General features: G+C 46.5%; 1 protein-coding gene across 2 annotated transcripts; it reads left to right on the forward strand.

Annotated features, from left to right (window-relative positions):
• The first annotated feature begins 1,902 nt into the window (after positions 1-1,902).
• On the forward strand, positions 1,903-16,768 carry LOC110484233 (argonaute RISC component 4). Of its 2 annotated transcripts, XM_021554752.3 has the most exons (18): positions 1,903-1,978; positions 4,539-4,704; positions 5,351-5,471; positions 6,432-6,613; positions 7,000-7,136; positions 7,216-7,350; positions 7,511-7,598; positions 8,030-8,177; positions 8,254-8,373; positions 8,592-8,720; positions 8,871-9,004; positions 9,477-9,661; positions 9,908-10,067; positions 11,016-11,331; positions 11,615-11,749; positions 12,513-12,614; positions 12,829-13,028; positions 13,122-16,768. In XM_021554752.3, exons 1-18 carry the CDS (start codon positions 1,960-1,962, stop codon positions 13,228-13,230), a joined length of 2,586 nt encoding a protein of 861 aa, XP_021410427.1. In that variant the 5' UTR covers positions 1,903-1,959; the 3' UTR covers positions 13,231-16,768. The 2 variants fall into 2 exon arrangements, with proteins under 2 accessions (XP_021410427.1, XP_021410429.1); XM_021554754.3 differs by lacking the exons at positions 1,903-1,978; positions 5,351-5,471 and having other exon boundaries at positions 4,621-4,704.
• Positions 16,769-17,230: the final 462 nt, after the last annotated feature.

Genomic DNA, 17,230 nt, shown 5'->3' on the forward strand with positions numbered 1-17,230 from the left:
AGCAGCTCTCACCTCTACTGAGGTGGCTCTGGAAGAGCCTCATGCATGAAATGCACCCTGGGAAGAGCCAGCAGGTCAGGGAGGGAATCCTGACACCCAGCCCTAGTGAGGGACATCTGGAGTGCTGTGTCCAGTTCTGGGCTCCTCAGGACAAGAAAGACAAGGAGATACTGGAGGGGGTCCAGCAGAGGCCACAAAGATGATGGGAGGTCTGGAGATCTCTCTGTTGAGGAGAGACTTTGGGAGCTGGGCCTGGTTATTCTGGAGAAGGGATGGTTGAGAGGGGATCCCATCAATCCACAGCAACATCTGAAAGGCAGGTGCCAAGAGAATGGTGCCAGACTTCACCAAATCACAAAATTGTTGGGGTTGGAGTGGGACCTCTGCAGATCATCCAGTGCAATGCCCCTACCAAGGCAGGGTCACCCAGAGCAGGTGACACATGAATGTGTCCAGGTGAGTTTGGAACCTCTCCAGACAAGGAGACTCCATAATCTCCCCAGGTATCCTGTTCCAGTGCTTGGCCACCCTCATAGAAAGTTCATCTTGATGCTGAGGAAGTATTTTAGTTTATGGCCATTGCTCCTCACCCTGTTGCTGGGCACCACTGGAAAGGATCTTTTCACTGGTGCCCATCACAGTGTTTCACCCTAACATGAGGAAGAACTTCTTTATGTTGAGGGTGGCTGAGCACGGGAACAGGTGTCCAGGGCAGGCATGGAGTCTCCCTATCCGGAGACATTCCAAATGGACGTGTCCCTGTCACCTGCTCTGCTGACCCTGCCTTGGCAGGGGGTTGGGAGTGGCCGATCTGCAGAGGTGCCTTTGAACCCGAAATATTTGGGGTTCCGTGGTTCAGAGCTGTCAGTGGCCGATCTCTAGAGCTGCCTTTGAACCCGCAATACTTGGGGTTCCGTGGTTCAGAGCTGTCAGTGGCCGATCTCTAGAGCTGCCTTCGAACCCGCAATATTTGGGGTTCCGTGGTTCAGAGCTGTCAGTGGCCGATCTGCAGAGGTGCCTTTGAACCCGCAATATTTGGGGTTCCGTGGTTCAGAGCTGTCAGTGGCCGATCTGCAGAGCTGCCTTTGAACCCGCAATATTTGGGGTTCTGTGATTCAGAGCTGTCAGTGGCCGATCTCTAGAGGTGCCTTCGAACCCGCAATATTTGGGGTTCCGTGATTCAGAGCTGTCAGTGTCCAATCTCTAGAGCTGCCTTCGAACCCGCAATATTTGGGGTTCCGTGGTTCAGAGCTGTCAGTGGCCGATCTCTAGAGCTGCCTTCGAACCCGCAATATTTGGGGTTCCGTGGTTCAGAGCTGTCAGTGGCCAATCTCTAGAGCTGCCTTCGAACCCACAATATTTGGGGTTCCGTGGTTCAGAGCTGTCAGTGGCCGATCTCTAGAGCTGCCTTCGAACCCGCAATATTTGGGGTTCCGTGGTTCAGAGCTGTCACCTGTTGCGGCTGCGGGGTCGCGCGGGCGGCGTGCGCGCTCCCGCGGGGGGGGCGGCGCGCGTGCGCGAGCCGGCGGCGCCGGGCAGCGCGGAGCGGCCTCTTCCTCCCTCCCTTCTCCTCCTCCTTTTCCTCCTCTTCCTCCTCTTCCTCCTCCTCCTCCTCCTCCTCCTCCTCATCCCCGGCCCGGGAGCGCGCTCGGGCGCGTGCTGGCGGCGGCGGGGGCGCGCGCGGGCTCGGCGGGGGCGCAGCGCGGGGATTGTTCGCGCCGCCGCTCGGGGAAGCGGAACGCGGGGAGCGCTCCCCGCCGCGCCCCCGCTGCCTCCTCCTCATCCTCCTCCTCGGCCGCCGCCGCCTCCCGCCCCGCCGCCCCCGTGTCCGCGCCGGACCCCCACCCCGCCGCCAATATTCCCGAGATCAAGCGCTACGCGGCGGCGGCGGGGCCGGCGGCGGGGCCCGGGGCGGGCGGCGGGGCCGGCGGCGAGAGCAGCGAGGCCGCCACCGCCGCCATGGAGGCGCTGGGACCCGGTGAGAGGCGCGGGGGGGCGCGGGGGCCGCGGCCTGCCGGGCCGTGACGGCGGGGGAAGGAGGCCGCGGGCCCGGCGGGGCTCCCCGGCTCCGGCGGGGCTCCCCGGCAGCGGCGGGGCCCGCTCCCAGCCCGCCCGGCGCGGAGGAGCCGCAGCGGGGCGCGAAACTTTGCGCGGTGGGTGCGGGGGCCCTCACGGCCTCACTGCTGCCGGGGACACCGGGGATGCGCCTCGCCCTCGGCGGGGAGAACGGGACGGGCTGGGAGCGGGACAGCCACAGCGAGGGGACGGGGCCGGGCAGGGCTGTAGTGTCACAGCGATGCGCGCCCTGCAACCTGTGCAGTGACAAGTTTTGTATTTGACATTGAGCTATTTCGGAGAGTTTAAGGTGATGCTGTCTGAAAATCCAGCTGTTTATTTCTTTAACAAACTTCGCTTAAATATTGGTGGGTTTTTGCATGTGGTGCTTTCCTGCTTGTGTCCTATTCCATGATTATTCTCCCGTCAAATGCCTGCAGGATGTATTTCTAGCCCTCAGTGGCCTGTACACCTGACCCATCACGTTCCCATTGGTATAAGCGAAGTGATACTAATTTTGGTGTGATAGAAAACGTTTATTGACACAAAGGTGCAATTCCAGAAGAATCCAGAGTTTGAGGTAGTGAGGGCTGACTCAGAGCCTGCTGTATGTGTGTGATGTATCGTGGCCTCCCTGAGTTCCAGCTGGAGAAGCAGATTCTCTTTCAGTTTTGAAAACTGCTTCCTGTCTGAAGCAATTCAGTTGAGGTGCTTAGTACATAATGGTTGTAGGGTGAGAGAAATTAAAATATAACAGCACATACAACACTAGTCAGGCTGATAAGATAAAAATCCTGTGACACCAGGGCAGCCTGGCTTCAAATGGGAAAACAATTTGTAGCTGATTCTCTAGAATCCTTTAAGAAATAACTTTAGGAAGGAGGAGATGTAAGTTTTATTTCCTTTGATCAGAACAGAGGGCAGCATTGCTGTGCTTGTCTGAACAACATGTCAATAGCAAGGGAGGAAAATGGGTAAATATAGTTGTCATTTAATCTCTTGCAGGAGGTCAGTGCCTGCACTTCCTTCAGACTAATTAGCATGGGATTAATGGATCATCTCTCGTATCCAAATAAGCACAGCAAACTTTGATTGCCCTCAATGATTCATGCTTGTCAAGACAGCTGTAGTTTTTTTAAACAATAAACTGTAACTTTTTTAAACACTAACTGTACCCTACAACTGGTCTGACCGTGACGGAGCGTGATCCGTCAGGTGGGTGTGGAGCCAGGCATGTGTCCTGTGGGATATCTGTCCCCAGTAACCCCCTGCCACTGCAACTTGGCAGAGCTGACACTGCAGTGGGCTTCAGCTGCTCTGTGTTCCATCTGCTTAAAAATATTCCAGGGCTGGAGTCCTTAGGTTGGTAATTTTTTTCGATTATGCAGTAGCCAATGGCTGGCTTTTAAATCCAGTATGGAATCTCCTGGGACTTGGTCCTGGGTTTAGTTTATGGTTGTGTTAAAGTTTATTACTGCAGCCTGAAGTGTACCCAAATAGGAGTCATGTAGCTCTCCTTTCTCCTGGTACAAACTCTGAGATTTTGTCATACATGGATGCTATCAGGTTATAATGCTAAATTTGCCCTAAGTTTTATGATAGGTTTATTATTGCATTCTAGTGAGTGCTTGCCCTCTCCTTTGCTACTCTACAGCAGAGGGAAGACACTTTGATCACACTGAGCCTTGCTCAGATATAGACAAACCCATGAAAATATACCAATGTCATTTGCTTTATGTGCGGTGTCAGCTGAGGCTCTGATCGATTTAAAAAATAGTCAGTTTAATCTCGTTAACATGGTATCTCAGATCTTAACACTTTGAGGAGGGTAACTAAAGGCTTCCCTAGTGACCAGCTTGCGTGTGAGTAATGCTTCCAGGCCTCTAATAATTTCCTCCTTAGATCTGTTCCTGAAGCTCTTCTTTTGTCCCAATAAAATCTCTCTTCCATGTCTGTAGGAGTCCATACCTGTCTAATGCTTTCTCTCTTATCCTTCTACTTAGAGGAAAGCCTAAACCTTTCCTCACTATTGTCTTTACATTGGAATTTTAAATTGGATCGTTGATGTCTGAACTTTAAGCTTGTAGTGAAAACAGTGACAAAATGTGGCTTCTGTGGCTGTTGGTTTGTTTTAGAAATAGAGGTAGGGATGTATTTATTTTTGCATTACGTGAAAATACATAATATTGGTATGGTTTCATTCCCTCTCAGGACTCTGTGAAGTTCTTAACCACAGTCATGAATAAATGCCACTACAATTTTAAGAATGGTTTGTTGCACCTACCTGTACATACTTTAAGGAACACATTTTTTACCTTGAAGTTCTGAGCAGCTGGAAGGTCGAGCCTCTTTGAACACCTCTGTTTTCAGCCTCAAAAAGCTTAAGATTTTTTCCTGCCCAGTCAAAAGGTCACCCATAGCACACCAGAGAGGTGCATGGGGTGAGCCATCACATCTCACACGTATTTATTTGACTTTCCTAGGGCCCCCAACCAGCCTTTTCCAGCCTCCCCGTCGCCCAGGCCTGGGCACTGTTGGGAAACCCATCCGGCTCCTGGCCAACCACTTCCAGGTTCAGATCCCCAAGATTGATGTTTATCACTATGATGTAGATATCAAACCAGAGAAACGCCCCCGAAGAGTCAACAGGTAGGAGTTACTTAATAAAGGTTTATTGATTTAAATTAAGTGTACTTACCTGATGTAAGGAATCTGTGCATCCTAGGAGTTCTCCATCTGCTAAAGGCCTTTCTGTGTTTGTACTGTTGCTTTTCAGTGAACTGTAATATTCTTGCAACTGGCCTGTAATCTGGAAGGCTCTGGGAAATGTACTGAGCATTGACCTCCAGCTGGTTTTATTTTACAGCCTACAAGTCAATGTCCCTGGTAATTGTTCCTCAGTCTGTTACACAAACTTGTAGCAGCTGAGGGGAGGCATTTCAGTTTGTAGATTTTGGAGTTCAGATTTGGATCAATCCATGGAGTGCTCCCATTCACCCCAAGTCGTATGAGTTGCCTGCTCCTATGTGAGAACATCTCTCCAGGTTCCTCTGCTTGTTTTGGCTGTAGCTCTGCTGACAGCACAGATACCTGTACAGACACCTGTGTGTGCCACTTGGGTGTCTTAACCTGGAGGTGACATTCACAGCTTCTGGTGTGACCTCGGGGTGCTTTCGTGCATTACTGTTTTCTATATCTTGCTCCTTTAAGAAAAAGTGAAAAAATAATTTTAAATTGTGTAAGCCCAGTACTGAATTTTCTGTTCTTCCACTTAACTCAATGAATCACTGCCTAGGGAGGTGGTGGATACGATGGTGAGGCACTTCAAGATGCAGATATTTGGGGATCGGCAGCCTGGGTACGATGGGAAGCGGAACATGTACACAGCACACCCCTTACCCATTGGCAGGGACAGAGTAAGTGTTGCTTTAACTCTTCCACAGGAAAACTGTTACAGTGTCATTGGAAAAGTGTTCTTTTGTTGACATAAACCCAAAATACTGTCACACCTATTGGTGAAGTCTTGGAAATTACAATCAGGACCAGTCAGGGACTCTAGGAGCTTGCTGGCGTTTTACTGAAGTTTGTGTCTTTGGATTTCTAATTCCCAGTTCTTCAGCTGCAGAATATCACAAGACATGAGAACTACATTTTGCTCTTATAGCTGCAAGGAGACTATTTTTCTTTCACCCTGGTGGGAACTTCCTTTTCCCTGACCCTTGTTCTGTTGCTGAATGATAAAGTCATTGTAGCTGATGATGACTCTGGTTGGGTTTGTTTGTGCTGTGGAGATACATCCTTGTGCTCCTGGAACAACCAGATCAGCTGTTCCTGCCTTGCATGTGCACCCCAGCTCTAAACAAAACTTCTCCCCAACTACTGATCCTCCCAAGGGGTCTGGTCATTGTTGTGCTTTGGAGGATGTCCAGAATGAGTTCACAGTTACTCTCTGGGCTGTGAGGTGTGAGAATCATCCCAAGTGCTGCGCCAGAACTCTGAGATTTGTGTTTCTCAGCGAGTCTGCTTTATGACCAAAAGGTTTTCTTGCCTTGCCATTTGGTTCACAAAACATCTTGCTAATAATTGGCTGACTTAAAATGACTCACTGTTCTCCAGAGCTTTGATGTCACCATACTAATCACTGCTTAAAATTTACATTTAAAGATACTTCAGTGCAATTTCTCAAATGAATAAATGACAAACTTTCAAAGTCCTGAGGGAACCAATTGTAATATTTTAAGATCATTACACAAACTAATAATCAAAAATAACAGATTCAAAGGACACCTAGGAGGATATTGTACCGTTGCTGAGTGTTGTGTCTGTCTGCAATCCATAACAAAAGCTTGTGCTTAATTTTCTTGTGCCTGTGGTAGGTGGATATGGAGGTTACACTTCCAGGAGAGGGGAAGGACCAGACATTTAAGGTTTCCATTCAGTGGGTGTCAGTTGTCAGCCTTCAGATGCTGCTGGAAGCTCTGGCAGGGCACTTGAATGAAGTTCCTGAAGATTCTGTACAGGCACTGGATGTAATCACCCGGCACCTTCCCTCCATGAGGTGGGTACTTGTGGGGCCTTCCCGACTGGATATGTCTTCTATCCATCTTAACCTTTGTTTTTGTTATTCCATGATGCTGCTCTGCTGCCCATTACACTCCTGTGGTAGAAGGGATGAGGGATACAGCCATGTAATTCAACACCTGCCTTACAAATTTGCACTAGAATAGGGAAATGTGATCTGAACTAGACTTGTGTCTGCTGGTCATGTTTCTGACAGGAATTTGCTGTACCCTTTCCAGCTGCCCTATCAGACAAGGCTTTGTGTGCTTGCCATAAATCAGCTCTGACAGTTATAACATGTGTAGAAATGTGTTTTACACACTATAGTTTAAAAAGTATATCAGAAAAAAATGATCGGAGTATTTATTTTCCTTTTTTTTCCAGGTACACCCCTGTGGGTCGCTCCTTTTTCTCCCCTCCTGAAGGTTATTACCACCCCCTGGGAGGGGGCAGGGAGGTCTGGTTTGGCTTCCACCAGTCGGTCCGTCCTGCCATGTGGAACATGATGCTCAACATCGATGGTGTGTAGGAGATTCTGTCTCACTCATCTAACAGAGTTCTTTATGCTTCCCAGTTAATTGCCCTGTCTTTTTATCTCAGTGTCAGCGACTGCTTTCTATCGTGCCCAGCCTATCATTGAGTTCATGTGCGAGGTCTTGGACATCCAGAACATCAGTGAACAAAGCAAACCTCTGACAGACTCCCAGCGTGTCAAGTTTACCAAAGAAATCAGAGGTAAAAGCTTGTCCTAAAGCTGCTGCAAGAAAATATTGAAACCTACTCATAATATGTTGTAATGAAAATATGCAAGGCACATGGAGAGCTGGGCTGTTCCCTTTTTTCCTTCATCCTCTTCAAAGGCGATCCCTGAATTTGTTTTGTGTTGTATTTTCAGGTCTAAAAGTAGAGGTGACCCACTGTGGCCAGATGAAGAGAAAATACCGAGTTTGCAATGTTACCCGGCGACCAGCCAGCCACCAGACGTATGTATCAAGCACTGCCTGACAGTTCTTAAAATCTCCAACCTATTAAATATATCTGGAATATATTTGGTATATTGTTTATGCAGGAATAGTTGATTGTGGAGGTGAAGCAGCTGTGTGGCTTTACAGGAATGCTTAATCTTAGTGCAGTAGAGGAACAGTGTGAGTTTTGACTACTTTTTTATTTCCTTCCACCCAGGAAAACTGAGCTATATCCTGGCTTTTAAATACAGTTATCATAAAAAGCTCCTATTTTTAAAATAGCTAAAATATGAGAAATTTGGTATATTGTCTAAAATCTTTTCATAGAAGAGATCCCATAACTAAGGAAAATAGAGATTTGCTAAAAGTAGTCTGGAATAGGTTTTTTGTACCATTTTTTCCTTTTAAAATGTCTGACAAAGTCTAACCAGAACAAATGTCATTTCTAGGTTCCCTCTGCAGCTGGAGAATGGGCAAGCCATGGAGTGCACAGTAGCTCAGTATTTTAAGCAGAAATACAGTCTGCAGCTGAAATACCCTCACCTGCCTTGTCTCCAAGTGGGACAGGAGCAGAAGCACACATACCTGCCACTGGAGGTAAGGATCCAAGTCCTGCACTGTGGGGTGTCCTCTGTTCAATGGTGTCACAGCACCTCTCCCTGCTCCTGTGCAGGTGTGTAACATCGTGGCAGGCCAGAGGTGCATCAAGAAGCTGACAGACAATCAGACCTCGACCATGATAAAAGCAACAGCCAGGTCTGCTCCAGACAGGCAGGAGGAGATCAGCAGACTAGTGAGTATTTTTCCAGCTGCACAGTCTGTGTTTGTCACTTCTCATGGCTTTTCCAGAGCATTGGAGCAGGTGATGTTTAGGAGCATGACCAAGAGAGAAGTTAAAAAATCTGTCTTGGTTAAAGCAAATACTTCTAAACAGAAAGGCTGTTGATGACAAAGAGGACAGAGTCACTTGAAGCTTTAGTGTAGTGCCATCAGTACTTTTCTTGTCCCCAGGTGAAGAGTAACAGTATGGTTGGTGGGCCTGATCCGTATCTGAAGGAGTTTGGAATTGTTGTTCATAATGAAATGACAGAGCTGACAGGCAGAGTTCTGCCAGCCCCAATGCTGCAGTATGGAGGCAGGGTGAGTTTCCATGTCTTGTAAAACTCCTTATCCTAAGGTTACTGAAATTTGTGAGGTATTTTGGGTATCTTCTCATGAGGCTTACTCTGGTGGGCTACAGTCAAAATGCAGCAGCATTTGATTTCTAATTTGCCTTTGATTTTTACCTAGAACAAGACTGTGGCCACACCAAACCAAGGTGTGTGGGACATGAGAGGGAAACAGTTCTATGCTGGCATTGAGATTAAAGTTTGGGCTGTTGCCTGTTTTGCTCCTCAAAAACAATGCAGGGAAGACTTGCTGAAGTAAGTATTTTCCTATTTATTCAGGATTCCATTTCAAGGTGTATTTTTCTCATGTTTCTGAAAGGTGATGTGTGGTATAAATTGATTTTCCCCTGCCCTTCAAATTACTCTACAGAATCCTAAAGAGATTCTGTGGACCACTGATTGTTAAAAATCGTGGTTGCAATAATGCTCAGATAAATTAGGTGAATAGGTGAAAAATTCCAGAGCATCAGTATTAGTTTGGGAGTCTGCCTGAGGATGTTTATCTCAAATGTCTGTTTCTGTATGGCTTGTAAAACTAAAACTTGTAAAACTGATGACCTTCCTCAGAGAGGATTAGAATTATATTAGTGAATTTCTGATGGGAATAGAATTGCCAAAAAATAGTTACTGTAGTGCTGTGAAATAGCAGAAACAGTGTAGATCTGGTTGATAAAACTGATGAGTGAACCATAGTGAGAAGGCCAGCACAAACCCACTTCTATTTCAGGAGTTTCACAGACCAGCTGCGCAAGATCTCCAAGGACGCCGGCATGCCGATCCAGGGCCAGCCCTGCTTCTGCAAGTACGCCCAGGGTGCAGACAGTGTGGAGCCCATGTTCAAACACTTAAAGCTGACTTATGTTGGCCTGCAGCTCATCGTCGTGATTCTGCCTGGGAAGACGCCTGTGTACGGTATGGAGAAGGGGCTGTAAAGTGATCAGGAGTTGTACTGCGAGTGGGTGGCAGGAAGGAGGCAGAGGAGGCAGTGGGTTCTCTTTAAAAAAGATTGGAGCTGGTTTGTCAGGCCTGGTTGGAGAAGTTGTATATTACCAAAGAGCAAACTGAACCTTTGTCAGTGAAGTTTCAAGGATCTGAATTACAGTAACATTTGAAAAAAATAAGAGCAAGCAGGAACCACTGCCTTATTTTCTGTCCCAGCTGAAGTCAAGCGGGTTGGAGATACTCTTCTAGGCATGGCCACACAGTGTGTTCAAGTAAAGAACGTGGTCAAAACCTCTCCACAAACGCTGTCCAACCTGTGTCTGAAGATCAATGCCAAGCTCGGAGGAATCAACAATGTGCTGGTACCTCATCAAAGGTGAGATTCAATTAAAAGCTCTTCATAATGTCTGCATTGTCAAGGAAAATGGTGTTATTTTGTTGTGTTTGCTAAAATTATACTTTCCAAAATAAAACGTGCTTTAGAAATTTCCACAGTCTAGAGTGGACAGTGGAGGATATGTCTGCATATCCTGCATAAGACCTGAGCCAAGGGAAGTCAGAGCCATCAAACTCACCAAAGTTTTTTCCTGTCTCTTTCCTGCTGTTTCACTCAGTTTCACTTAGTGTACCTTTTCCTCTTGCCACCTCCAAAAGCATCCTGTATTTGCATTCAAATTGAAAGAGGAGTGAGGAGGAGTGATTGGGAATCAATGCTTGTAACTTGGTCTGCCTTTGATCCTGTCCTTGTCACTCTCTTTTCTTTCTGGACTGTAAGTGCTGGAGGCAGAGAATTTTGCCCTTAAAGACTCTCACAGGTTTTATTTCCGTTCAGTGTTTGGATGCACCTTCTTCAGCTGTAATGGTGTTTTGTTCCTGGCCCTCTTTCTTTTTGCTGTTATTTATTATTATGAGTTGATAACAGGCCATCTCTCCTCTCAAGTCAGGGTGAGGAAGTTGGGGTTATTTAGCCTGGAGAAGAGAAGGTTGTGTGAAAACCTCACAGCACCTTCCAGTGTCCGAAAGGGTCAACAAGGAGGCCAGAGAGGGACTGTAGTAATGGCTTCAAACTAAAAGAGAGTATGTCTAGATTAGAGATTAGGAAGGAATTGTTCCCTGTGAGGGTGGTGAGGCCCTGACACAAGGTGCCTAGAGAAGCTGTGGCTGCACCATCCCTGGAAGTGTTCAAAGCCAGGTTGGACAGGGCTTGGAGCAACTGAGGTTAGGGTGGGGTGGGTGGAAGTGGCTGGGCTTTAAGGTCTTTTCCAACCCTAACCCTTCCGTAATTCTGTTATTCTAACTAATAAACCTTGATGTTATCAAACAGGCCCTCGGTGTTCCAGCAGCCAGTGATCTTTTTGGGAGCAGATGTCACTCACCCTCCCGCCGGGGACGGGAAGAAGCCGTCCATCGCGGCTGTGGTGGGCAGCATGGACGGGCACCCCAGCCGCTACTGCGCCACGGTGCGCGTGCAGACCTCGCGCCAGGAGACCTCCCAGGAGCTGCTCTACAGCCAGGAGGTGATCCAGGACCTGACCAACATGGTGCGGGAGCTGTTGATCCAGTTCTACAAATCCACTCGTTTCAAGCCCACGAGGATCATTTACTACAGAGGGGGAGTGTCGGAAGGACAGATGAAACAGGTGTTGCCTGATAATTTTTTGTTGCTCATGAGAAAGGGATTGGTATACAGTTATGTGGATTATAACAGATTGACCATTGAAAAAATGTATTTATTTATGTGTGGATTATATTTTTTATTCCAAAAATTAAGTTTCCTTAAATTGTCCTGGACAAGCACAATTGTCCTGGGCAAGCACAATTTACCAGTCTGGTAGTGTCCTTACCATGCGGTACACAGGTGACAAAATAATCAAATACTTACTGAATTCATCGCATAATAATTAAATTATTGTCTGCTTGTAGGTTGCTTGGCCAGAGCTGATCGCCATCCGGAAGGCCTGCATTAGTTTGGAAGAAGATTATAGACCTGGAATAACCTACATTGTTGTGCAGAAAAGGCATCACACCAGGCTGTTCTGTGCTGACAAAACTGAAAGGGCAAGTACTGACTCCGTGAGGGGGAGGTGATGGCACAGGAAAGTGGGATTGTTTGATTCAGTGGGGTGGGATCTGTCTTGCCCACTAAAGCTGTAAAGCAGCAGCAGTACTGGGTGGTGACAGGCTTTCTCTACCAAAATAACCAGTTCCTCCTTTTTTTATTGCTCTACATCAGCTAGAACAGCTTGTTCCCCCTTTTGGAATAGGTGTGCTCAGTATCCCAGTATTTGTGTACCTGGAGATGTATCCTGGGTTTTTATAGCCCAGGATTCCTGATGATGAGCTAACCTGGCTGTTCACTCTGTTCCCTGTTCTGTCTCCGTGTGCATCTAAGATGTGCCTGTGGCACAAATCCACAGGTCAGCTGAGGAACCTTCTTTAGGGAAGTGCTTGATCTGAGATTTGCTTAAAAACCCAGATCTCCAGGGTGTGAGAGCAAACAAGGGTATGAAATAAATTTATCTCAGGAACCTGCATTTTCAGATCCTGAATTACTTGTGTAGGCTTTATCCCACTCTGCAGTTTTAATGGTACTGGCAAGGGTTTTATTTTCCTCTGATGACACACCAGCTGGATTTGGCAAAGTTTCTAAAAATGAATTCACAGAGAACATTTTCATTCCTCCTGTGTAAACGACCTTAATATTTTTTCACCTTTCTGAGCAGTAAATTCTCCAGCAGCTTTCAATAGAGCCTATCTTTGAAAGCATTTTCGGGTCACTTCCAAAAAAGCCCATGGACTAATAATAAACCTTTCTCACTAGGTGGGTAAAAGTGGCAACGTACCAGCAGGCACTACTGTGGACAGCACCATCACACATCCTTCTGAATTTGACTTTTACCTCTGTAGCCATGCAGGAATTCAGGTAATGTCAGCTCTGCTGTGCTCAGGCTGTGCAACTAAATCTTTGTAGTTGTCCCCATGGGAAAAGTAATTTCTGTTTGTCGCTTGGCAGACTCAGAGTTTGTCGGTGCCTGCTTGGCACTGACTTCTCAGTGCCTGCTGGAAGGTGCAGCCTGCAGCTACCATCTCTGTCCTTGCTGTTGCTCTCCAGCTGACTGCTCACCTGTTCTCTGCAGGGAACCAGCCGGCCCTCCCACTACCAGGTGTTGTGGGATGACAACTGTTTCACAGCAGACGAGCTGCAGCTGCTGACGTACCAGCTGTGCCACACGTACGTGCGCTGCACCCGCTCTGTCTCCATCCCCGCGCCCGCCTACTACGCCAGGCTGGTGGCCTTTCGGGCCAGGTACCATCTTGTGGACAAGGATCACGACAGGTAAGGAATGGCATCATCATCCTGGTAAGCAGGTAGTGAAGCTGAGCTCTGCTGCTTGTCCCAAGTTGCTCATGGGTGTGTGTCTGCTCACAGCGCTGAGGGCAGCCACGTGTCGGGGCAGAGCAACGGCCGCGATCCGCAGGCGCTGGCCAAGGCTGTGCAGATCCACCACGACACCCAGCACACCATGTATTTCGCTTGAGAGCACCTGGGAAGATGAGGCAAAACAACTACCCATGCAGTCCTGAAGTGTTTGGAAATCTCCTGCTCTACCCAGGGCCGGGGGATTTCGGACTGCCCACTACCAGCAGCTCCGGACAGTCGCACTGAATCTGTTCTTCACTGCAACGTCTGATGCACCAACACAATTGAGCCATTTGTTTCATTGTTTTCTGTACTAGAAATCCATAGACTTGTCTTTTCTGATGCATTGGACTGAATTTTTACCTCAAAGCGCAAAGGCCGATCATCCTGAAATTTTTCAAGGAGTTGGCACGAAAGGTTTCTATCAAATCTTTTGCTAGCTGTGGTTTTTTTCAGTTCTCCTCATCCCATGAGCTGACGGTGACTGCTGCTCTGTCTCCGTGCCCTGCTTCGTGAGTATGATGTGATGGCAAAATGTTTTATCCAGCTCGCTGTAATCCTTCTGTCGTGTGGGGCCATAAATTTTTTTATGGAGATTTTAGACTTCACTACTGTAAATGCCTTTTAACAAACATAACTTTCACAGGTATTGCAGTTTTTTGTCAGTTTTACTAATTATCTTTTTAATCTCTGCAGACTTGGGCTGCAAAGCAATTGCACTATACTGCGAGTTAATAGGTGGTTCTTGTTCTGTGAATGTGTAATATAACCAATAGTGATGCCTGTCAGTAGATTTTAATGATAATGGTTATAAATAATACTGCCATGGTATCGTAACAAGTACTGAACCATCATTTCCCCCCTCTAAAAATGATAAAACAAAAAAAAAAAAATTTAGCTTTTAGGTATTTTGCAAACTTTTACAAAAGTGCCCACTTTATGCTGCTGTGTGGTTTGATAAATCTAAGTGATTTTAAAACTTTTTTCTCATAGAAGGTTTAACTTTGGCAATAAATCTTTGTTTTTTAAGCCCCCCAAACAGTGTAATTTTCTAGCTGAGGATTGTGCATGAGTTTAACCAACATTCTCGTGTCGTTTTCTGAACACACAATTTGGCAGTTTCTGAAACAAATTAGAAAAGACACATTTCCATGCTTTTTTTAAGGATTATTTTTAACTGTTTTATATTCACTGTTGGTGTCCTGTCTAGAACATTTTTTATAAGCTTGGAAACTGGGTGTTCCGTGTAGGAAAGGCCAACGTGTGCAGTTGAAATGTATTGTGTGGCAGGCAACCTGAGGACTTGTACCAGCATTTTGAACTGTTTTTTTCCTGGGAATTTGGGTTGCCCACACAACTGCATTTACGGCATGTTGAACCCGTGTGAGTCTCAAATGCTGATTCTGTCCTAGCCTAGAAATTAGGGTTTTTAATCTGCTTGGCTTTTTTCAGCTGCAACCTGTAATCCAGAACAGGGACCTGGTTTCCCTGGTATATTCCTGTAATCCATGAACGTAGTAATTTAAGACTAGATTCCTTATTGTATACCTGAGTTAGTGCAGATTAAAGCTTATTCCTAAACTGAGGAGGAGTTTAAGAAGCCCAAGGATTGCACTGTGGTCTCTGATACTTGTGTGGGGTTTGCTGCTAAGTTGTCTGCTGTCCCAAAGCTTAGGAACCAGCCCCCTCCAAATTTCAGCAATAGGAAATGCTGTTTCCTTCAGTCTTTAAGCTTGTAAATAAATGAAAGTTTACATTTCTAAATGCTGTTGTTTTCAGTTGTACCAGAGTACACTGAACATCTTCAAACAGTTTTATAACCTCCTTACCAGTACTATGTCTCATAAATTAAGTTTAACCTCTTTTCATTTCTGTTAAAAATGGGACTGAAGTGAATCCTGCTCCTGGCATGTGCCAAGACAGGTTTAGATTGAAAAAAACAAAAAGATTCTTTTACATTTTTTAACTTTTTTTTTAAAGAATACCTCACTTGTGTAATAAAATCAGGACATGTGGGTGGGAGACTGACCGCTGCTTTTCTCAGTACTCGTTCAGGGAGAAGACACAAAAACCCTTTTTAGAGTGAACTCTGACTGACCCAACACACACGGAGAACCTTGGCACCTTGAAAAGCACCTGAGCACCTGTTGGAGGTGGTAGGATCCAAGATCCCTGATTTGAGTTTGTGCACTAGGAATGGGGCTGGTTTAACAAGGGTGCATAAAAAATGAACTTTATCACCAATTAGTTGTCCAGTGCCAAGCACTCCTGGTTGAGACTGAGGGAAGGGAGAGCCTCTCCTTGGTTTGCCTGTGACTGGATATTTGACCTCAGACCAGGTGGAGCATCAGCCCCTGGTGAGCCCTGGGCCAGCACCCGAGCGGGGCTGGTGTGAGCCCACCCCGGGCACAGGGCTGGAGTTTTGGGGGGAAAGCACTGAAGTTCAGGATCCAAGTTGCAGCAGTGCTGCCCTAGGTAGGTCTGAGCCCAAGTCTGGATGACTTGAGGACCTGAGTGAGCCCTGTGGGCCTGAGTGACTCGTTCTGCATGTGTCAATCAATGGGAAGATGTGCATTCTGTAGCTGTAGTTTTAGGGTGTTTTGATTTTTGTTTTTTGGGGTTTTTTTTATAAATAAAGCCTGTTGGCCACTGTTTAGCTCTGTGGTGTGAAAGATTTTAAATGTAGCAAAGTTCAAAGAGTTGGGGAAGGGGGTGGTTGATATATATTAAAAAATATTTTAAAAAAGGGTGGGGGGAGGGGGCAGAAATCCTGTTTTCCACCTGGTTCTGCTTGCTTTGTCCCTGCTGAGTTCTGAAGAAGCTCTGGCAATCCCTAGTTAGCCTGTCTCCAGCAGTCTGGCTCTTGTATTGCTGTGAGTTCCCCGGGTGCCCGGAGCTCCATCCGAAGGGCACTGCAGAGGTGGGTGCACGGGCTGTGCCGTGTCCAGCCTCGCTTGGCCCTTCGGATGGGGCAGGGCCCTGGCTCAGAGCTGGCATCTGACAGCCCCGACCCCTTTGTGGATGTGCTGTAGGAGTTTTCTTGCTCAATAGCGAGGGAGTGACTCTGCTTTCATTTTCAGAAGGCAGGGCCAGAGGGCATTGGCTCCATCCCAATCCTGATCCACTGCAAGGCTCTTTCCCTGTGCACTGGAGGAAAGATCTTGCACTAAATATCACTTACAGATTTTCTTAGACCTTGCTATTGACATTTTCATATTTCTATGTCTAGAGGCTGCAACTTCAATGTAAAATGTTTGCATTTGTTCAGTTTGACTTCTGATGTAATTTTTTGGTTTCTATATTGTTAGACTTGTAATGTTTCAAATGGTATTTTATTAACTTTGGACTGGATGTATGTCTCTAGCAATACGAGGTACTTTCTAAACTGTCCTGGGGCTCACAGCCCCGTGTCGAGATAAGATGCTGGTCGTGTACAATTGAATTGTATTTTTTTTTTTTTTAGCCTGCAGGGATATTTTGTGTTCATGTGTCCAAAAATAATAATAATAATAAAAAAAATTGGCATTCTCGTGCCAAATGTTCTGTTTTTCATTATTGCTGTCCAATAAATGCAATGTACAGAGTGAGCAACCAATACTGTTGCCTGTATACAAATGTCTTAAACTATTTAACTTTTAATTAAAACTTGTACAGAATGTGTCACCTGTGGAACTCATTACCACAATATATCTATTTCTGATGCATTAAAAGTTAGCAAGTTAAAGAAATACATATGGGTGACATCTCCCAGAATCCTAAACCTGAAGGGAAGCTGAAATTGCAATCCCCAGGGGCAGGGTTCAGAATGGGCCTGTTTTTATAATGTTTGGGAAATTACAGAGAAAATTTGGTGTTGATGGACTGTACCTGCATGGAGAGAGGGGATTCTATATCAGAGAGATGCAATGAATAAATACAAGAGCTGTTGGCTGCTTCATCTTTATGTGAGGCGAGGGTTTGTCTCCTTAGACAGCTGTGCTGCACTATAAATACTGCAGGAAGGACAGGAAAAGCTTTTGGAGAAGGCCAGAGTGTGGGAGCTGTGGCTGAAACCAGGACAGGATTGTCTGAAATGCCCGGCACCTCCTGCAGCCCCGCTTAGGTGTCAGTTCCGTTTG

Source organism: Lonchura striata, chromosome 26 (assembly GCF_046129695.1).
Source record: "Lonchura striata isolate bLonStr1 chromosome 26, bLonStr1.mat, whole genome shotgun sequence".
Taxonomy (NCBI): Eukaryota; Metazoa; Chordata; class Aves; order Passeriformes; family Estrildidae; genus Lonchura; species Lonchura striata.